General features: G+C 49.0%; 2 protein-coding genes across 2 annotated transcripts; both read right to left on the bottom strand.

The window, feature by feature from the left end:
• Positions 1-1574: 1574 nt before the first annotated feature.
• GTF3C5 (general transcription factor IIIC subunit 5) lies at positions 1575-8633 on the bottom strand (the record flags this gene model as incomplete). Its single annotated transcript, XM_082492847.1, has 11 exons — positions 1575-1735; positions 2379-2521; positions 2821-2903; positions 3581-3678; positions 4263-4343; positions 5034-5148; positions 5682-5786; positions 6143-6338; positions 7370-7568; positions 7790-8012; positions 8484-8633. The coding sequence occupies 11 exons, from the start codon at positions 8631-8633 to the stop codon at positions 1578-1580; spliced, it is 1551 nt and encodes a 516-aa protein (XP_082348973.1). The 3' UTR covers positions 1575-1577.
• Positions 8634-10031: 1398 nt separating this feature from the next.
• Positions 10032-16168, bottom strand: CEL (carboxyl ester lipase). Its single transcript, XM_082492620.1, has 11 exons — positions 16088-16168; positions 15421-15571; positions 14865-14987; positions 14320-14517; positions 14089-14219; positions 13541-13648; positions 13208-13325; positions 12170-12356; positions 11409-11612; positions 10801-10998; positions 10032-10291 (listed from the first exon to the last, which is right to left on the bottom strand). The coding sequence occupies exons 1-11, from the start codon at positions 16151-16153 to the stop codon at positions 10081-10083; spliced, it is 1695 nt and encodes a 564-aa protein (XP_082348746.1). The 5' UTR covers positions 16154-16168; the 3' UTR covers positions 10032-10080.
• Between the last annotated feature and the right edge of the window lie 1582 nt (positions 16169-17750).

Below are 17750 nucleotides of genomic sequence, written 5' to 3'. Positions count from 1 at the left end.
ATTGTACAGGGCCAGTAATACCGTTACCTGCTCAGGCAGAATGAAACATCCAAATCACTGCAGCCTTCCCAGAGAGAGGAATTTTGGAAAACAGCTGGGAAATAAATGAACTCTGGTACAAGTGATTTCTGGCTGCTTTGGCCTCAGGACTCCTGTTGATAAAAGCTTGGCTTCAGGTGTTTTTCCTAGTATTTCTGCGTGTTTATTCTTCGTGCATGCTAATTCTTCCCTAGCAGTGGTATGTCTGTCCACTGCATCTCTCCTGTTCCTTAGTTCGCTGTTGCATTGCATTGAGAAGGGAAAATCTGTTGCACAGCCCCTCATGCCTCTGGATTCCCACGTTGCCAGGACCTACCCCTTACCCTGGCTGGAGGTGCGCCCACACAGACCAATTGATGCTCAGCCGTCTCCTTATGAAGTCTAAAAACTTTTGTACTTACGGTTGCAGCCCATGCTACCCTGAGGCAGGAGCACAAGGCAAAGCACAGGATGTCCCAGGGAGCCATGGTAAGTGCACACCTGAGGAGTCAGTCCCCAAATGCAGCTTCTGTGTATATATACGGATACATACAGAGGTATCCAGGAGCACAGCTATGTGTCGCTGTACAACAGCCCTACAGATGTTGCTTTTGTGGGCTGGAAGCCAAACCTAAGGAAGTATCTCAGTCTAACTCCAGAGAACATAAAAAAATGCTGAAGCCTTGGGAAGCCTCACACAAGAGCAGGAGGCTGAAATCATACTCAACCATGCATTAGAGCATTAGTGGCTGATAACATGAGAAACCTGGCACTTGTAACACACTGGGGAATACACAAGACTTAAGAAAATACCAGCAGATCCTTAATTGCTGTAACGGGGTGGTAACAATCCAGCCAGCAATGGCAGACTAATGAGTGGCCAACCTCTGTGGACCCGAAGTTCTGCCCCATTGCCTGCTTCCTTCCATCCTTGCTAACTACCGGGGAAGTCAAAACAGAATTGAGAAGTGCATCAGCTAGTGAGGGTAACATACACTGCATCCCGCAGAAGGGAATTATTCACTGCCACAAAGCATTTTTCCTGCTGGCTTTATTTCCAAGATTGCCAGCAAGGCTCGATGCTGAAGTCATGGCACAGTATTTCATTCCCCTTTGACAAGCAGAAGGGCAGCACCTGCCTTAGGGACTCCAGCAGCACTAGAGTGCTGCCCCAGCACCTCCTCAGGCACCTTTTCTATTTTCCACATGGCCACCAACCTGGCCAAGGTGCACTTCCCACACATGGAGAGATTTGGGAATGCAACTTCACCTCTTTTCTGGTGTATTACCAGCTGGTTTGGATTCTGGGCTCTTTGCTGGGAGTCTGTTGAGCTGGCTTGAGGGCTTATTAGCCAGCAATTATGAAAGTGTAGGCACTGGCTCCCTAACATCGGGAATTACGCCCATCAGCAGGTATCACAATCCATGCAGAGGGATAGTCAGCATCTTCATGCAAGTTCTGCTTTCCCACATCCTGGGCATGGTGGCTGAACCCTCAGCACTTAAGGAACAAGAGCAGAGACAATTCTGTCCAACAGCAACCAGATTGCTCACCAAGTTCACACATAGTCCAGAATTTCTGTCTCCATTTCATTTTCACTCCCATCAGAAGGCTTGAAGTCTTCTTCCTCCTCTTCTTCATCCTCCTCATCCTCTCCAGACTCATATGCCAGCTGCTCTTTGCCATCTTCACTGCTTGTTGCATTTGAGAAAAGAGCTTAATTGGGAAGAAAGAAAGAAAGACACTGTGATACCTCTCTCAGTGAAACCTGGGGGCATTTGCAGCAGCGTTCATAAAATGTGGGAGGAAGGCAGAAGCCAGAGGGGCACATCTAATGTTGCACATCTTAATAGAATTTGAACAAGCACAAAGCAAATGCGAGAACAGCAGCAGATCTGCAGTGCTGTGCCTCCTCTCCTGGCTGATTCTCATCTAATTCACTGGGATACTGCTTTGGCCCAGCATCCGGCAAAAATATTTTCCTCATTTCTTGTTCAATTAATAACATCAATAAAAAGTAAAATACCACCAACAGATACATCAGTAAGAGTAAGATCTCGATTATCACTGTGCAAAGACATTTCAAACCTGAAGGCCCTGATACTGGGAAGATGAAACAGAACACGTTTACTCCCAGCCATTCCTAATCCCAACCCACGTTTACGCTGCAGCACAACAGCTTCAGCTCACACGCTGTAATGAGCTAGAACACAAAGAACACCAGATGTTGTACAAAGGAGGAGGCAAATGCAGGAACGCTATTGCCCCAGAGCTGACTGCAACATCCTCATACAACCCGCAACATCTCAACACTATCAGGAAGGTAGTAATCCACTTTGATACTCAGAAGCATCCTTACCAGGTCTTGTGGATCTGATTATCTGCTTTATCATCAGAGACATGGTATCTCGCAGATCATCACTAGTCTTTGGAAGACACCACCCATCCCGCTCTGTGCATTCTGACTCTGTGCCATCATTCCGACGGATGATTTTCTGTAGGCTAAAAAGCAGCAAAAGCAAAGGAAACATTAGCCTTCTACATTCAGATGTAGGCTTCAAATGAGACAGACTATGGCTTACTTCCATTTTACTCCATTGAATTGGAACAGCATATTTGGTTATTCGGGTAATTGTCACATGGGAAAGGAAGTTCATGTGCAAAAAGTCTGTTCTGTTTTTATTCAGAAGTTAACACCTCTTAAGTTTCTGGTGAAGGAGAGAGAGGGGAATGGACTAGATATAAATAATAGGCTTTGAAATCTAGCTCTAACAGAAGACTCAGCTGTCAGTGTGCAATACCTTTCCACATTCAAGTCACAAAGCTGGTAGAACATCTGCCGATAAGGGGGTAAGGCTCCTTCTCGGAAAATGTAGATAGATTCCTAAGAGGAGGAAAGAAGGAAGGGATTAATGTGCGTTTTGTAGTGTAATAGGACAGCTCTGGCATAACTGAAAAGTATTTCCACTGGTCTGATTCAAGAACAAGGCAATTCCAACACAAACTGGTTCCAGCCATAGGTCTGCATATGGCAATAGATAAAGCTGAATGAGGAATGCAGCAAAATTTCACTGCAGCCATAGTCACAACAGCACAGTTGTGCAGAGAACACACTTCATCTCTTCAAACTCCAGCTCTGTCTGCAGCCTGTTACTGCGTAACAGTGGATCATAGGTTTCATTCTAGCAAAAAGGGAAGAATGAAAGGCTCCTGTTTAAATATTTATTTTTGCCCTGCTGGATTTTGCAGGATGACCTGATAAACACATGGTGATTTTTTGTGCTTCACTGCTGATAAAGTTCTAATTTTATCAATTGACATAAAATGCTCATCACATTTAAGACTAGGGCTGAAAGTACCAATCCCATGTTGCAGCACTTAAGAATACACTCCGTGCACGGCAGATGAAGTTCTGTATTGACATGTACAACTAGCAGCTTCCCAGGTAAACCTGAGGACACCAGCTCACTTACAACCATTCTCTTAATGACTGACAAAACAGGAAACACCCCTTTTTCACTAAGCTATTTCAAGATTCTGGTAAAAGACCGTAATGCTTACCTTCAGTTTATACCTGCTGGAAGCAGGCTTTTTTGCACCGGATGCACTGGACGTACCAAGCCCCTGTTTCAGATCGTGTACACTGACCGTATGACTTACTGAAAGACAAAAAAAAAAAAAAAAAAAAAAAAAAAAAAAGAGTCCTAAATAGGGACATCTTTCACTCTGTGACACTGTACTGTCACTTCCCTATGTTGATTCAATTTTGCTGGTCCGCGAAAACCAGACCAACCCAGCAACTAAGCACGTGTTGCTCATTCTTCAGAGACATTACTGGACAGTCACAGGAAAGGTGGCGAGTTTGGAGGCTTTTTCCACAGCACATTTGTTCATAATTTAACCTTTTCTACTCTCCCTTGACAAAGAAAAAATAACTGTCCCCTTACTCTGCACCACCACTGAACAGAAGTGGATGCTGAATTCCCACAATATTGCTTACAGAACTCCCTTCTGTCTGCTAATAGATACTGTGGCTCAGCAAGACACGCATCCAGGGCTCTCGCAACACTTCCCAGCAGGACACTCTTGCACTGGCTTTAGCAGCAGCACTGCATCACAACCAGAAATAAAGCTCCAAGTTTGGTTTAGCTGGAACACAGGAAGACCCTTCACCACCTGTGACTAGGACGGGGTAAACAAAGAAACAGAGGAGCCAGACAGCCCTTCTGCTGGCACAGCATACCTGGCTTCTTGACAGTGATGGGCAGACTGTAGTTATATGTGCTGCGTTTCGCTTTCACGGGCATATCATTAGGGGCGTAACCTAGAGGTGAAGAAAGAAAACCAATAACGAACTGAGGGCAAGCACCCTGCAGAATATCCCTTGCTCGGAAACAGAGGTGCTGGACTGGTGTGTGTAAGGCAGGGTGGTCTTTGGTATTTGCTGACTTCAGCAAGGTGGGGACAAGAGAGCTATCAGACCAACAGAACCCTTTAACCTGGAAAGAGGGAGATGTGATGTGATGTTAACGACTGGCTGCCTGCTCTGTCATGGACTTACAGATGACCTCAGAAAGTCCTTTCCCTCAACTTATCCTCTGCAAAATCAGAGCAGGGGAATCCTCTGTCCCAGAGTCTGAGGCTTTGCACAAGATGTTTCCTTGAGGAAAAGCTACTATGTGAACAACGGAATCTACTGCTCAGTGCCTCCCCTGAGCAAGAGGGAAGATGGTTAGCTACATCCACTTGGGCTTTGAACACATAGAGGAGGAAAGTCAACAAGCTGTCTGTTTGGGTTTGCAATGTGCCAAATGAGGAAAGACATACTGCATACTATGAAATAAAGTATTAAAGGAGTTTACAGAAGAACTACTGTAAGCAATGAACTCAAAAGGTGTCATCTTCATCAGAGCAGATATATGGCAAAAGAATTTGAAAAACAAGTAAAAAGAAAAGTACTACCAGGATTAACCAGAAAGCAGAGAGAGCGTCTCTGTGGTTTGGGCCCTTTTACCATATTTCATTCCACAGCGAATTCGGAAGTCCAGTACTTGATAAATCTTTGCTTCAGGGTGTTTTCTGGGGTCATACCCAAACCTAACCCATAAGCTTCTCCAAGGACCTGTTAACTACATAAACACACATGGGGGAAGATGGTTACAAGAAAACAGCAGTGTTGCAGAGTTTCTTCAGTAGTGTTGCAGTTTCTTAGAAAATTCTCCTATTTCCCCTCATTGCCCCAAAATTGTTTCTTTTACCAGCTCCTTCCTTACTCACCACACCAGCATTTATATACTGAAATTTGGGCAATCAATACATCAAAGCCCAAATATTTGCATCCTTTACAAACTAACTTGCAAGGTCATATTAATAAAGTGTTTGTTTGGAAAAATTCTTTCATTTCCAGATGGACAGTCAATTTGAGTGTCTGACTGAACTGTAAAACCGAACAGAACCAACGGAGTGAACAGTTACTGAATCCTCCATGGTTTTAACTTCCATTCAAAGCAAGGCTCTCCTTCCCTCTTTCTCTTTACATAATATTAAGCTCAGGTACTTAGTGGTGGGACCTCAGAAACTGTAAAGAACCAGGAACACCCAGCTGATGCTCCCTTGCTCTGTCTCCTAACAGCCTCAGACAAGGGCAGAGGTACAGACTCACCATGTAATAGGCCAAATACGGCAACAGAAGTTTCAGCTTATCCGGGTGGACACTGATATTGGCTTTTACTGCATTCCGAGACCAGATAGGACGGACTTCAAAGAGCTAAAATAATACAGAAACAACCATGGAAACAGTGGGAAGTGGGTTATTAATGGCAGTTCAGCTTTACAAGTGGACTTTCTTCTGTATCAGGGCCTGTGTCCCTTAGTATGAGCTATCAGAATGGTAATGTAAGAACTAGTGGCACAAAAAGGAACTTAACGTGAGTTGGCTGCAAAGACAGATTCAAATCTTAACTTGCATAACTGAACACAGCAGTGTCAGTGATGTCTATTGATACTTGCTACATCAGTCAGTTACAATCAGCAAGAATTTACGGAGAAAGTCCGAGCAAATGGCTGCATGCAGTTTTTTCCTACACAGCAGTATAGTGCTCAAGTAAGGACTAAGGCACGTACCTTTCTCAGCTCTTCCTCCACCTTTTTATCCACAGGATTGGTGCAAACTTTCTTCCAGGTCTGTACAGCAGCATCCAGGGGTTTAGTTGGGACTTCTTCATCATCAAAGTTCACAAAGATAGCGTTGTGCGGGCGACGGGCCCTGCTGAGGCCAATCAGGTTCTCACCAGACACCTGGGGATTGTTGTATCCCTCCCTAAGAAAGAGGGAAAGGATCGTGTTTGCTTTCTGCCTGTGGCACACATGGACTTGGGGCCTTCATGGGAACATGCAAAAATGGAAGTTTGTGCCCCAGATTTCGGAAGAGAAGGGACTCAACCGTGTGAGCAATGGGTTGGTTTATCTTTGGATTTTAGAATCGGATACTGGTACCATAAAAGACTGGTGACACCATCGAGGAAAGAAAATTTAAATTAAAGAAAAAAAAAAAGAGCTGCAAAGCTATATCCATCCCCTGTACTATCTGACAGAAAACCCTCAGGCAGTTGGCTACTGATTTGTCTCTTCTGTAGTTACTGCAGGTCAACAGGGTACAGGGACAAGGCAAGATGGAAATGCAGTTTAGATATTTATTTTTTTTTCTAAAGTGCCGATGAAGGACTACAGTGAGAAAATGAAAGATGTTTCTTGTGGGAGATCTCACAGATTGTTCTTCTGGCAAAACCAACCGCAGGTCAGGAGTGAACAGTTTCGGTGAGCACAGTCACAGGAACATATGGCATTGACTCCTGCAAGCTCCCTCCTCAACTCTAGCCCACTGGAAGCAGGCAGAGTGCCAGGCTCACTGCATCCCACACAGTGTGGAGCGTGCTGGAGTGCTGGGGGAGGCAGTCATCTTCACCAGATCACCACATCCCCTCACCTGGCAAGTCCTCAAGTGGACTTTTGCTGAGGTTTTGCTGAGGTTTCTGCTGTTCAGGCAGTTTCTCAAGCATGCCTGCCTCTGTACTGCCAAATCAAGAGGGATAAAACAGAACAGGGCAGCAGCTTAAACAGGCGAAATACATAAACGATGTATTTAGTGCTGCTCTGATGCTTCAAGAGCACAGATCCTGTAACAATGCTGAAGTCACAATGAGTTGGAGGCATCTTCAAGTGATGAAAAAGGAAATCTTAACTTGAAGACTTGTCTGTTAGAAGTATATATCAAACCAGGAAAATGTTTCACTGCCTGTCCAGTCCAGAACCAACACATCTGTTTACTACATTACGAGTAAAGGCACTAACCGGTGTTGTATATCTGGCCGATAAAAATAGTCAACAGGAGTGTCCAGACGTGAGAAGATTGGCGGCGGGATGTACAGAGGTAATTCTCTATTGAAAAATTCTTCCTTCTCTGGTTTGAGCATTAGGACTTTGTCATACATGGAGGTCTGTTTGCCATCAGGACCAGAGTGCATTGCCAGGTACTGGAAATCAGACATTCCTGTGAGAAAATTTAAAACACTGTGAAGTTCATTGTGAATATCACAACATTTCTTACAACACTCAACATTCAGGAGCAGGAGTGTGATAATTTTATGCAAAGGTTTATACAGCAAGAACACTTTATTATCCTTCCAGTTCTAAATTCTTAGAGGGAAACATTTCCCCTTCCCATCAGACATATTCATCTTTAAGCCACATGGACACAAATCCAAGTATTACCTTGAAATTTGTAAATGGTGGTGACAATCCCAAGAATTTCCATTTCAAACTGGACTTCTGGCTGAATTTGTTCTTCATTGTCGAACTGCTTCTTCTTCTTGGTCCTCCTCTTCACCTTGAGCAGCATGGTGGAGGTGGGGAAGCGGTTGGCACATACAGGATGGCAGTAAGGGTCCTTGGGGCGGAAATACAGCTCCAGCCTTTTGGCAGGGTCCGCATAGATCTGTTGGCAAGGGCAGGCACAGCCACCGTTAGCATCGCACCCGTGCAGCCTGTCTCCCCTGGACTCCCTTTGGCCACAGGCCCCCAGCTCCACACCCTCAACCGTGGGCACCAGCCGTTTCCCCTCACACCGCCTCAGGGATATGAGTCCCTGCTCCGCCAACACCCACAGCACATCAGGGAGAAGCGCAGCCGCTGCCATCCTTCCCCACACCTCCCGTCCCATCTCCCGTGGACAGCAGTGGCTCAGGCGAGCGGCGTCACCCCGAAACCAGGCGTGGGGCCCGCGTGGGGCCTGCTGGGCCCGAGCAGCCAAGACGGAGGGGTACCATATCGGGGGGCGCCCCCTGGCCCCGACATTCACCTCCCCCCCCCCACTCCTCCAGCCCCCTCTCCAGGGCCGGGGCTGGGCTCCCCACCCCACAACCCCTCTGCCTGGAAAACCTCCACCATCCCCCGGGGCCCCCCTCACCCGCGACACCCCCTGCTCTCCTCCCAGCGTCAGCAGCATGGCCCCGACGTCCCGCACCAGCCCCGGGTACTCCACGCACACCATCCGCGGCGTGCGGGGCAGCTCCAGCACAGCCGAACCCCGCTCCCCCCACGGCTTCCCCGCCGCCATGGCTCCCCGGCCCTGACCCCTCCCGGCAGCGCCTTCCGTCCCCCCGGCCCCGCCTGCCGCGGCACAAAGTTCCGGCGCAGAAAGGTTCCTACAGCGGCGGCGCCGGGGCGGGCTGGGCCCGGGGCGGGTGGGTCGGGGCGGAGGCGGATGCCGGCGAGCTGTCGTGCTCCTCTTCCAGTCTGGGCTCGGAGCTGGAGGTCCCCGGCCCAGCCTGGCCTCTGCCAAGCAGGAACTTGTGCCCATAAACCAGCGTGGAATAACCTCCCCCCTTGAGTTTATTTTCCCCTCTTTTGAGTTTCTGAGGTGGAACTGTGTGGCAACAGTTCACCAGTTGGTTTGCATGTGTATATTACAACTCTAATTGTCTAAGAGCTGTTTGTTATTAGCGTGGATGTTGCAATCCCAAGCACAAATACAGGCTGGGGGGAGAATGGCTGGAGAGCAGCCCTGAGGAGAAGGACCTGAGCGTGCTGGTGGATGAGAAGCTCAACATGAGCCGGCAATGTGTGCTCACAGCCCAGAAAGCCACTGGCACCCCGGGCTGCTTCCCCAGCAGCGTGGCGAGCGGGGAGAGATTCTGCCTCTCTGCTCTGCTCTGCTCTGGGGACACCCCCCTGCAGTGCTGCCTCCAGCTCTGGGGGTCCCAACAGCAGGAGGATGTGGACATGTTGGAGCAGGTCCAGAGGAGGCCATGGAGGGCTGGAGCCCCTCTGCTGGGAGGACAGGCTGAGAGAGTTGGGGGTGTTCAGCCTGGAGAAGAGAAGGCTCTGGGGAGACCTTAGAGCCCCTTCCAGTCCCTAAAGGGGCTCCAGGAGAGCTGGGGAGGGACTCTGGATCAGGGAGGGGAGCCATAGGACGAGAGGGAACGGTTTTACACTGAAAGAGGGGAGATTTAGATTAGGTATTAGGAAGAAATTTTTCCATGTGCGGGCGGTGAGCCCCTGGTGCAGGTTGTCCAGAGAAGCTGTGGCTGCCCCATCCCTGGAGGTGTTCAAGGCCAGGTTGGACGGGGCTTGGAGCAACCTGGGCTGGTGGGAGGTGTCCCTGCCCAGGGCTAGGGGGCTGGAACTCAATGATCTTTAAGGTCTCTTCTAAACCAAACCATTCTGTAATTTTGTGTTGATGGTAACACAAGGATACCCAGAGGACATGTCAGGATTGGGCCTGTCCTGCCGGGGGCCAGGCAGGCAATGAGGAAAAACAAACCCTGAGCCAAAGGGCTGGCAGAGCGGGCCAAGCCGCGGCTCCCTGTGTCAGCAGCTTCCCTGGGACATGGCTGTGCCACGGCCAGGGGAACACGCTTTGCCCAGGAACTGGATGTCACTTGCTGCCTGACCTTAATCTTAGGGAGAAAATACTGTCATGGCAAAGACATGGAGAAGCCAGAATTGCTCAGTTACAAGCAAGACTTTAATGAATTCGGCCTATCTTTAAAAGGTGTTTTTTCTTAGCTCCACAGGAGTTCCTGGATCTGGGAGATGTTGGCAACCTGCGGCAGACTCTGATAGACCGTGTTCCAGAAGTTCACGTACTGGGTTTTCAGATTCTGCTGCACAGAGTCCTGGTTTATCTTGTTGTTGATTTCCAGGTAGTAAGTGGCCTCATTGGAGTAGGGCGGCCAGGTAACAGGCACCTTTGAATTCCCTTTGTTGGGATCACTGGGGAAAACCAAGAAACACAAGTTCAGTTTTATCAGGGAAGCTTGCGGATGCAGCAAGGTTTGAGTGGTTCTGCAGGGACCCCTTCTGCTCAAGTGAGGCTTTAAGTGAGTGCCAAGAGAGAGTCTGACATTGGGACAAGCAATAGCAATTCTGCCTGCTACGAGTGACTTGCCAACCTGCAGTCTACTCCCCTGGTCCCCACTAATATTGTCCCTAGCGGCAGACAGGGGCTTAACTCCTGTCTAAACGCCAAGGTTTGCAAGCAAACATCGTTATTAAGTTTAAGCAGAGTTCACTACTTCTCAAAATGCTTCTGCTGTCCCCAGGTGCTCCCTGGATGAGGAGGACCCAGAGCAAACCACTGCTGGGAGACAGAGCCAGGCTCACAACAGAAGTACAGACAGAGGACACCCTTCTTTTGGGAATTGCTCCTGAGAAGTTAATAGTCAAGAGCAGTAGGTTGAAGTGCTGCAGCAATCCCCAAATGTGGAACTGGAATCACTCACCCTGTCCTGGCAAAGTTGGTCCAGTAAGCAATCATGGCACTTGAGACAGTCCTGTGCTTGGGCAGGTAGCCCAGGGGGGTGGCAAAGGGTTTCCCAAACACGTACTGCAGGTCATCAGCATGGTCTGCCCCTACCCAGCTTGGGTAGATGGGCATTCGGGACGGCTGGGAGAACACATAGCTGTACGTCTTGGCATTCCTGGGAAAATAAGATAGACTTGCTAAGCAGATGCAAGTGGAGAGCAGAGGAAGGGGTGCAGGTTAATAACCACGCTCCAAATACTGACAGAGCCAGACATTCAGCTTGGAAAATGCTCACATGCAACTAAGAGGTGGTCTCAGGAGAAAACATCTTTTTATCTGGTAATTTTTAACTTCCATTTCTGATTCTCACCCTAACTGTCATATCATCCAACTGCCGTGTCTCATGGCACCAAACATTGCTAGGATGAAGTCTGAAGTTTTTAGGAAGCAAAAACTTGTTTTAATAGGAATTTAAAACAAATTCGTAGCATGACTCCCTTGCAGCATTAGAGAAATAGTGTTTGTGTGAGCCACATTTCAGCCCCCAGGTGGGCTTTGGGCTTCTGCCAGGCCTGAGCTGCTCACCGGGCATTCTGCAGGTGCAGATTCAGTGCCCACTGTGTGGGAACCAGGAAGATGTAGTCAGTAATGAGGCCCACCACTGTCTTCTTTATGAGCTCCTGGCTCGGGTTGTCGCCCCACGTTTGCGTGTAGAGATTGTATGTCGCGTTGGCTCCACGCTCACCTCTGTCCACAGTCAGTCCTTTGATCAAGTTATAGACCTCATCCCTGAAAAGACAAGTAGTATCAACTAATTACAGACCAGCAGCTTCAAGTGGAGCAGGCCTCATGGAAACGGATCCTAGCTCCTGTTGATGTTCACATCCAACCCTGTGGTTAGCAATGGTTTGCCAATGGTGTAAGCCAGTGATTTCATCCCAGGTCTTAGACGGAGGGCATGTGCTTCCCAGCTTTCTCAGCAGAACAGCTTGGGCTTAAATTGGCCACAAGCTCCTTTTGTCTGCAAAGAGGAGTCTTACGGGGTGGGCACCCAGCATGTCTGGCATGTACCTGCTCTGGACAGAGACCATCAGGGATGCCGAGCCTGTCACTGGTGCTGACTTCAGGAGCACCTTAAAGGTATATGGGGAGGCTTCCCCACTAGTTGGTCCTTTCTTTTGAAGGCTCTGGACTTGGCAACATATGCCCTAGGCACCCTGGCTTGGAATGACATCCTGTTTTGAAGGTAGTGCCCTGTCCACTCAGGTCTAAGTCCTTGGAGTTTGGGGGCTACGTTAAAGATAAGGTTCCTCCTGTTAAAGGTTTTAAGAACATCCTTCACTTACGCAGTGACTTTCACAAACGGGCGGTTGATAGCCGGTAAATCAATGCCAGCAAAGATGTGTCCATCCATGTTATTGACCCCAGCAATGTAGTCAATGTCAGCAGCATTGGCAAAGAGGTTCTCTGGCATGTCTGGGAGGAAGTCTCCATCGATGACAGGAGTGAGAGCAAGTGTGTGAACAAGTGGAGCTGCAGCAGGAGACAAAACCAGAGTCCGTTAGGAGCTGAGAAAAGGCAGATGTGTGGCCTGGCATATTCCATGGCTTGAGGAACTGTGGAAGGAATAGCCTGAGGTGAATGTGAGCTTGGGTGGTGACTTCAGCATGACCACAGGATCACATTCAGTAAACCTCATGCCTGTAGATGGGGGAGAGGAACAAGAGATCTGCCAGTCAAGTACCAGCAGGTAACATCGACAATTCCTCTCCTCCTTCCCCTAGCCCATTTCCAAAAGCCCAGCCAAAGGTAGGGCAGAGCAGAACTTCTCCTCCCCGCCCCATCTGGCTGCACTCACTCATTGCCAGGACAGCCAGCTCAGGCCAGTGCAGCTCTCTGTCCTGAGCAAGGCTAAATACTGGGGCTATTTACCAGGAGCATGAGGAGAGCAAGCGGAGGAGAGCCTTCTTGGGAAAGAAATTCTCACGTACAGCAAAGGCATAAGCTGTGAGAGTCTACACTCCACCCAGCGACTCAAATGAAAATAGCAGGGATGTGGTCAATTATCTTTTTGTTTGTAAGCTGTGTTCTGGAACTGCTCTTGCTGCTTTCACAGAACAGAAAGTCCAAAGAGCTGTTTTGGAGCCAAGGCATGGCCCTTGGATAATTCTTCTGCCACCACTGCTATCATATGATGAACAGTGTTCATTCAGCACAATGTGCACCTGCCTGTGGAAGGGCAACTGCAAGATCTGTCATTATTGTCCCCTTTCTGAAGCACACAAGCATTACTTCAACACTCCTGGCAATCGCCCCAGTGTCCCATCAAAGGCATGGTGAGCCCTGGGTCGGTAGGGGACCACAGCACGGGCCACAGGACTTACTGGGCAGGTTGATCAGCTGCAGATGGTAGGCCAGTGTCAGAGTTTTGGGGTCGGAGACGCGCAGACAGTTGGCCAAGGCGGTGGTGTTGTCTATGGGGCAGCCCACGTTTTGTCCAAGCTGCAGGAGAGAGAGAAACCTCCCAGCATTACCCTCTGAAGCCAGGCTTCATTACCAGCTTGCAGAGGCAGAGGTTGGTTTTAGTCTCAAAGCAGTATGTTTTCAAAGCTCTGTGTTTGGCAGCATGGCTCCTGCCAAATCTCTTGCTAGTTATGCTCTTCTCTAGGGAATCCCTTTTTTGTTTTCCATCCCCCCAAGCAAGACTTGCACGTTACCTTTTTAGCCCAGGCGAGCGGGTCCTTCTGGATGGCCCAGCTGCAGAGACCGACACCACTCTGGCTGATGGCTCTCTTGAACAAGCCCTTGTTCTTTGGGGACAACGTCTGTGGTGCAAAATAGAAACAAGAGGGTTTCAGGTACAAACTCCTGAAAAGCCCATTGCCTGCCAGACCTGGCCAATTGCCTCACAGCTTCCACACCAGGCCCAGGGAAACTGCCAGCTCTTGTGCTATTCAACAGTCTCAGCAGTTAAAGTTAAAAGGTGATATGGTGAGAAGAAGAGCAGAGTAGGGGGACATGGCAAGCAAATGCTATTTCACCAGAGGCCCCAAAAGTGAGGACACATGCCTGCAGCGGTGGGACTGATTAAACCAAAGAAGGAGGAGCAGCTACAAAGCAAAGATGCTGAGCGTTGCTGTCTTCAGGCAGGAGAGGATGTTAATCAGGTGGTGTGTGTGGAGGAAGGCAGCAGAGTGCCAAGGGGACCATCTCTCCCATTTACAAAGAGAAGTGGCTCTGGTGGGGTCCAACAAGGACAACATACCTGCAGAGAGACACTGACGGCACCAGCTGATTCCCCAAAGATGGTGATGTTCTCTGGGTCACCCCCAAAAGCCTTGATATTCCTCTTCACCCAGGCAATAGCCATGTGCTGGTCCTTCAGCCCATAGTTCCCTGAGCAACAGAGAGCACCCACCATTGAGCAAGGGCACAGCAAAGCTGATAAGCTGAGGACCTGTGAGAGGGTCCCCTGAAGAGGAAGCAGGTACAGTACCTGGCATGTTTTCGTCTCCGGTGCTCAGGAAGCCCAGGGGCCCCAAGCGATAGTTGACGGTCACCACAATCACATTGCCCCGCACAGCGATCTCCTCACCATCATAGAGGTAGTTATTGAGGAAGTTGGCTCCCTGGCTCCCTCCTACAAGGAAGGCGCCGCCGTAGATCCAGACCATCACTGGCAAGTTGGTAGAGACTGGGAGATGAGGAAAAAAAGCAGTGTGAGCCACAACATAGCTAGAATGTGCTGCCCATCCATCCCCATACCCACTCGCTGAGCATCACTCCATCTGGGCATGAACAGACACGATGCTTTGCGATAGCCTATGGCCAAGAAAGTCCACGCTCTGTAGAAGAGGGTGAAACTCCCAACAGGCTGCAGCTGGGGGACATTGGTTGACATGGCTCCTACCGTTCCCTCTGAAAATCAGTGCTCCTGCAATTGCCCACTATGGGAATGTAGCCGCCGAGAGATGCTCTGGAGCAATTTGTCCACAAAAGGCAACCAAGAATCTCCTCCCCAGGTCTCTGCCAACCACATACCCTGTCTCCTCCCTTGAGGGATCCAGATGTTCAGATAGAGACAGTCCTCGGTCCCACGGACATCGGTTTGCGTAAGCGTCATCTGCATGCAGCGATTTTTGAATTTTTTTGCCTGCAATGTTCCTGAGAGGAGAGAGGGAAGACAGTAGGTCCTAGTTAGAGGTATCAACTCCATCCTTTGGGTGCAAATATCTGCCCATCCATTCTCTCCTCTGTGAGTCCAGTGCAGAGGCAGCAAAGCTTCCCCAGCACTGTGACCAGTCTGAGGGAGTGACAAAGAGGGACTCTTTCCTATGTGAACTAGCTATGGACAGCCAAGGCACGGGGAGGGGAGATGCAGGCGCCATGCTTCGGTTTTGTTACTTCATGTGGTTACTTGAATTGCTTGGGAACACTTAGACACAGACTCTCATACCCACTATGAGACTGAGAGCTTTTTCTTGATGCTGCTTAGATGAAAGCAGGCAACAACATCTTTGGCTTGTCAAGAGTGGCCTAAAGAGAGAGAAGAGAAAATAAGACCCCAAACCAAAGGCATTCAAAAGTTAGATCTTACCATCCCAGCCAGGATGAGGTTGGGGGTCTTCCAGAGTCTTTGGAGGGGCAGCAAAGGGGATCCCTCTGAAGATGTCGATGTAATCCCCAAAGAGTCCCAGTTTTTTACTCTCGCCTTCCACAAAACCGCCCTCGGTGTACACCACACCCAGCTACATGTGGTACCATTGAGAAGAGAAAATCCATTGCACAATCCTTCATGCCTCTGGCTTCCCTTGTTGCCAGCACACACACTTTGCCCTGCCCATTCCCCCAGATGGACCCACTCACAGCCTGCCTTCCCCAGCCATTCCTTTGGACCCTTGTGGAAAGCCCACTTGTAGCTGCTGCTGGAGATGTGCCTGTGCAGATGTCCTGCAAGCTGCTCTTTGGAGCAGACGGGCAGCAGCAATTCCCCTGCAGCCCCAAAGACAAATGTCAGAACATTAAGACCTTCAGTCTTAAGATGTAAACTAGGTCAGACCTGACACAGAACTGTGCAGGAACTTTCAGAAAAGTGTTGGTGAGAGACCTTGCCAAGATACAGGCAGGAAAACACCCTGCCTTGGCTGTCATGGTCTTCAGGCCCTCTTTCATGAGCTCCTGACCAGATGTAGCAGGAGTTTGCTTATTCAGGCAGGACCAGGCAAAATATCTTGCAAAGCCATAAGAAGTGCTTTTGTACTTACGGTTGCAGCCCATGCTACCCCGAGGTAGGAGCACAAGGCAAAGCACAGGATCTCCCAGCGAGCCATGGTGAGCACACACCTGAAGTCCCCACATGGAGACTTACATATATATAGCTAGGAGTGCAGCTGTCTGTCAATGCCATGACCCAGTCTTGGCTCTAAGGTAAACCAGGAGAGCCTCTACACACTTGTCCTTCAGTAGGCTGAGGCCAAACCATGGCTGAGGTGGACTGGCGTCACTGTGTGAGAGCCCTGCAGATGTTGCTTTTGTGGGCTGGAAGCCAAACCTAAGGAAATATCTCAGTCTAACAAAACTCCAGAGAACATAAAAAAATGCTGAAGCCTTGGGAAGCCTCACACAAGAGCAGGAGGCTGAAATCATACTCAACCATGCATTAGAGCATGTTATCAGCCACTAATGAGAAACCTGGCACTTGTAACACACTGGGGAATACACAAGACTTAGAAAATACCAGCAGATCCTTAATTGCTGTGACGGGGTGGTAACTATCCAGCCAGCAATGGCAGACTAATGAGTGGCCAACCTCTGTGGACCCGAAGCTCTGCCCCATTGCCTGCTTCCTTCCGTCCTTGCTAACTACCGGGGAAGTCAAAACAGAATTGAGAAGTGCATCAGCTAGTGAGGGCAGACTGTAGTTATATGTGCTGTGTTTCGCTTTCACGGGCATATCATTAGGGGCGTAACCTAGAGGTGAAGAAAGAAAACCAATAACGAACTGAGGGCAAGCACCCTGCAGAATATCCCTTGCTCGGAAACAGAGGTGCTGGACTGGTGTGTGAAAGGCAGGGTGGTCTTTGGTATTTGCTGACTTCAGCAAGGTGGGGACAAGAGAGCTATCAGACCAACAGAACCCTTTAACCTGGAAAGAGGGAGATGTGATGTGATGTTAACGACTGGCTGCCTGCTCTGTCATGGACTTACAGATGACCTCAGAAAGTCCTTTCCCTCAACTTATCCTCTGCAAAATCAGAGCAGGGGAATCTGCTCTGTCCCAAAGTCTAAGACCTAGCATCCTGCTCAAGATGTAGAGAACCAAGAACACCCAGCTGATGCTCCCTTGCTCTGCCTCCTAGTAGCTTCAGACAGCCACAAGGGCAGAGGTACAGACTCACCATGTAATAGGTCAAATACGGCAACAGAAGTTTCAGCTTGTCTGGGTGGACAAGGGGGGTATTGGCTTTTACTGCACTCCGAGACCAGACAAGGCTTCAAAGAGCTAAAATAATACAGAAACAACAATGGAACTGAATACAGCGATCTCAGTGGTGTCTACTGAGACTTGTTATATCAGTCAGACTTCAGATTTTCCCATCGTTATGCTCAGATAAACAGACAGTGTCCATCCAGCAGCCAGTCTAGTCTCCAAGAGGGCTGGAAGAGCGCTGCAGCAGGCACATTGCAAAATTTGTTTTCAGAACATGGACAACTCTAAGGAAGAAAATTTCACAGCCCTCTGTGGCATTTCAGATACATGCCACTCACTCGCTTTCCTGACATGACATTGTCATGCCCTTGACAAATTTTTATCACATCCATCATTTCAAGGGGAGCTGCAGCTGTTCGGGACACCAAAAATCCTTGTATCCCTGGCAGAATATACTAGTACAGCCCTTCTTATTTGATAGATTACAGAAGAGAAAA

The sequence above is a fragment of the Vanellus vanellus genome (assembly GCF_965231255.1).
Source record: "Vanellus vanellus genome assembly, chromosome: 18".
Lineage (NCBI taxonomy): Eukaryota > Metazoa > Chordata > Aves > Charadriiformes > Charadriidae > Vanellus > Vanellus vanellus.
The sequence above is the reverse complement of the archived record's forward strand: the minus strand, read 5'-3'. Positions and strand labels throughout refer to the sequence as shown.

Excerpts from the sequence above, each read along its gene's own strand:
- CEL (XM_082492620.1), bottom strand. The coding sequence starts at position 16,153 with ATGGCTCGCTGGGAGATCCTGTGCTTTGCCTTGTGCTCCTACCTCGGG. Across the intron at positions 14,518-14,864 it reads CCCTCAAGGGAGGAGACAGG|TCTCTACCAACTTGCCAGTG; the intron begins GTATGTGGTTGG and ends CTCATCTCCCAG. Across the intron at positions 11,613-12,169 it reads CCGTTTGTGAAAGTCACTGC|GGATGAGGTCTATAACTTGA; the intron begins GTAAGTGAAGGA and ends TTGTCTTTTCAG.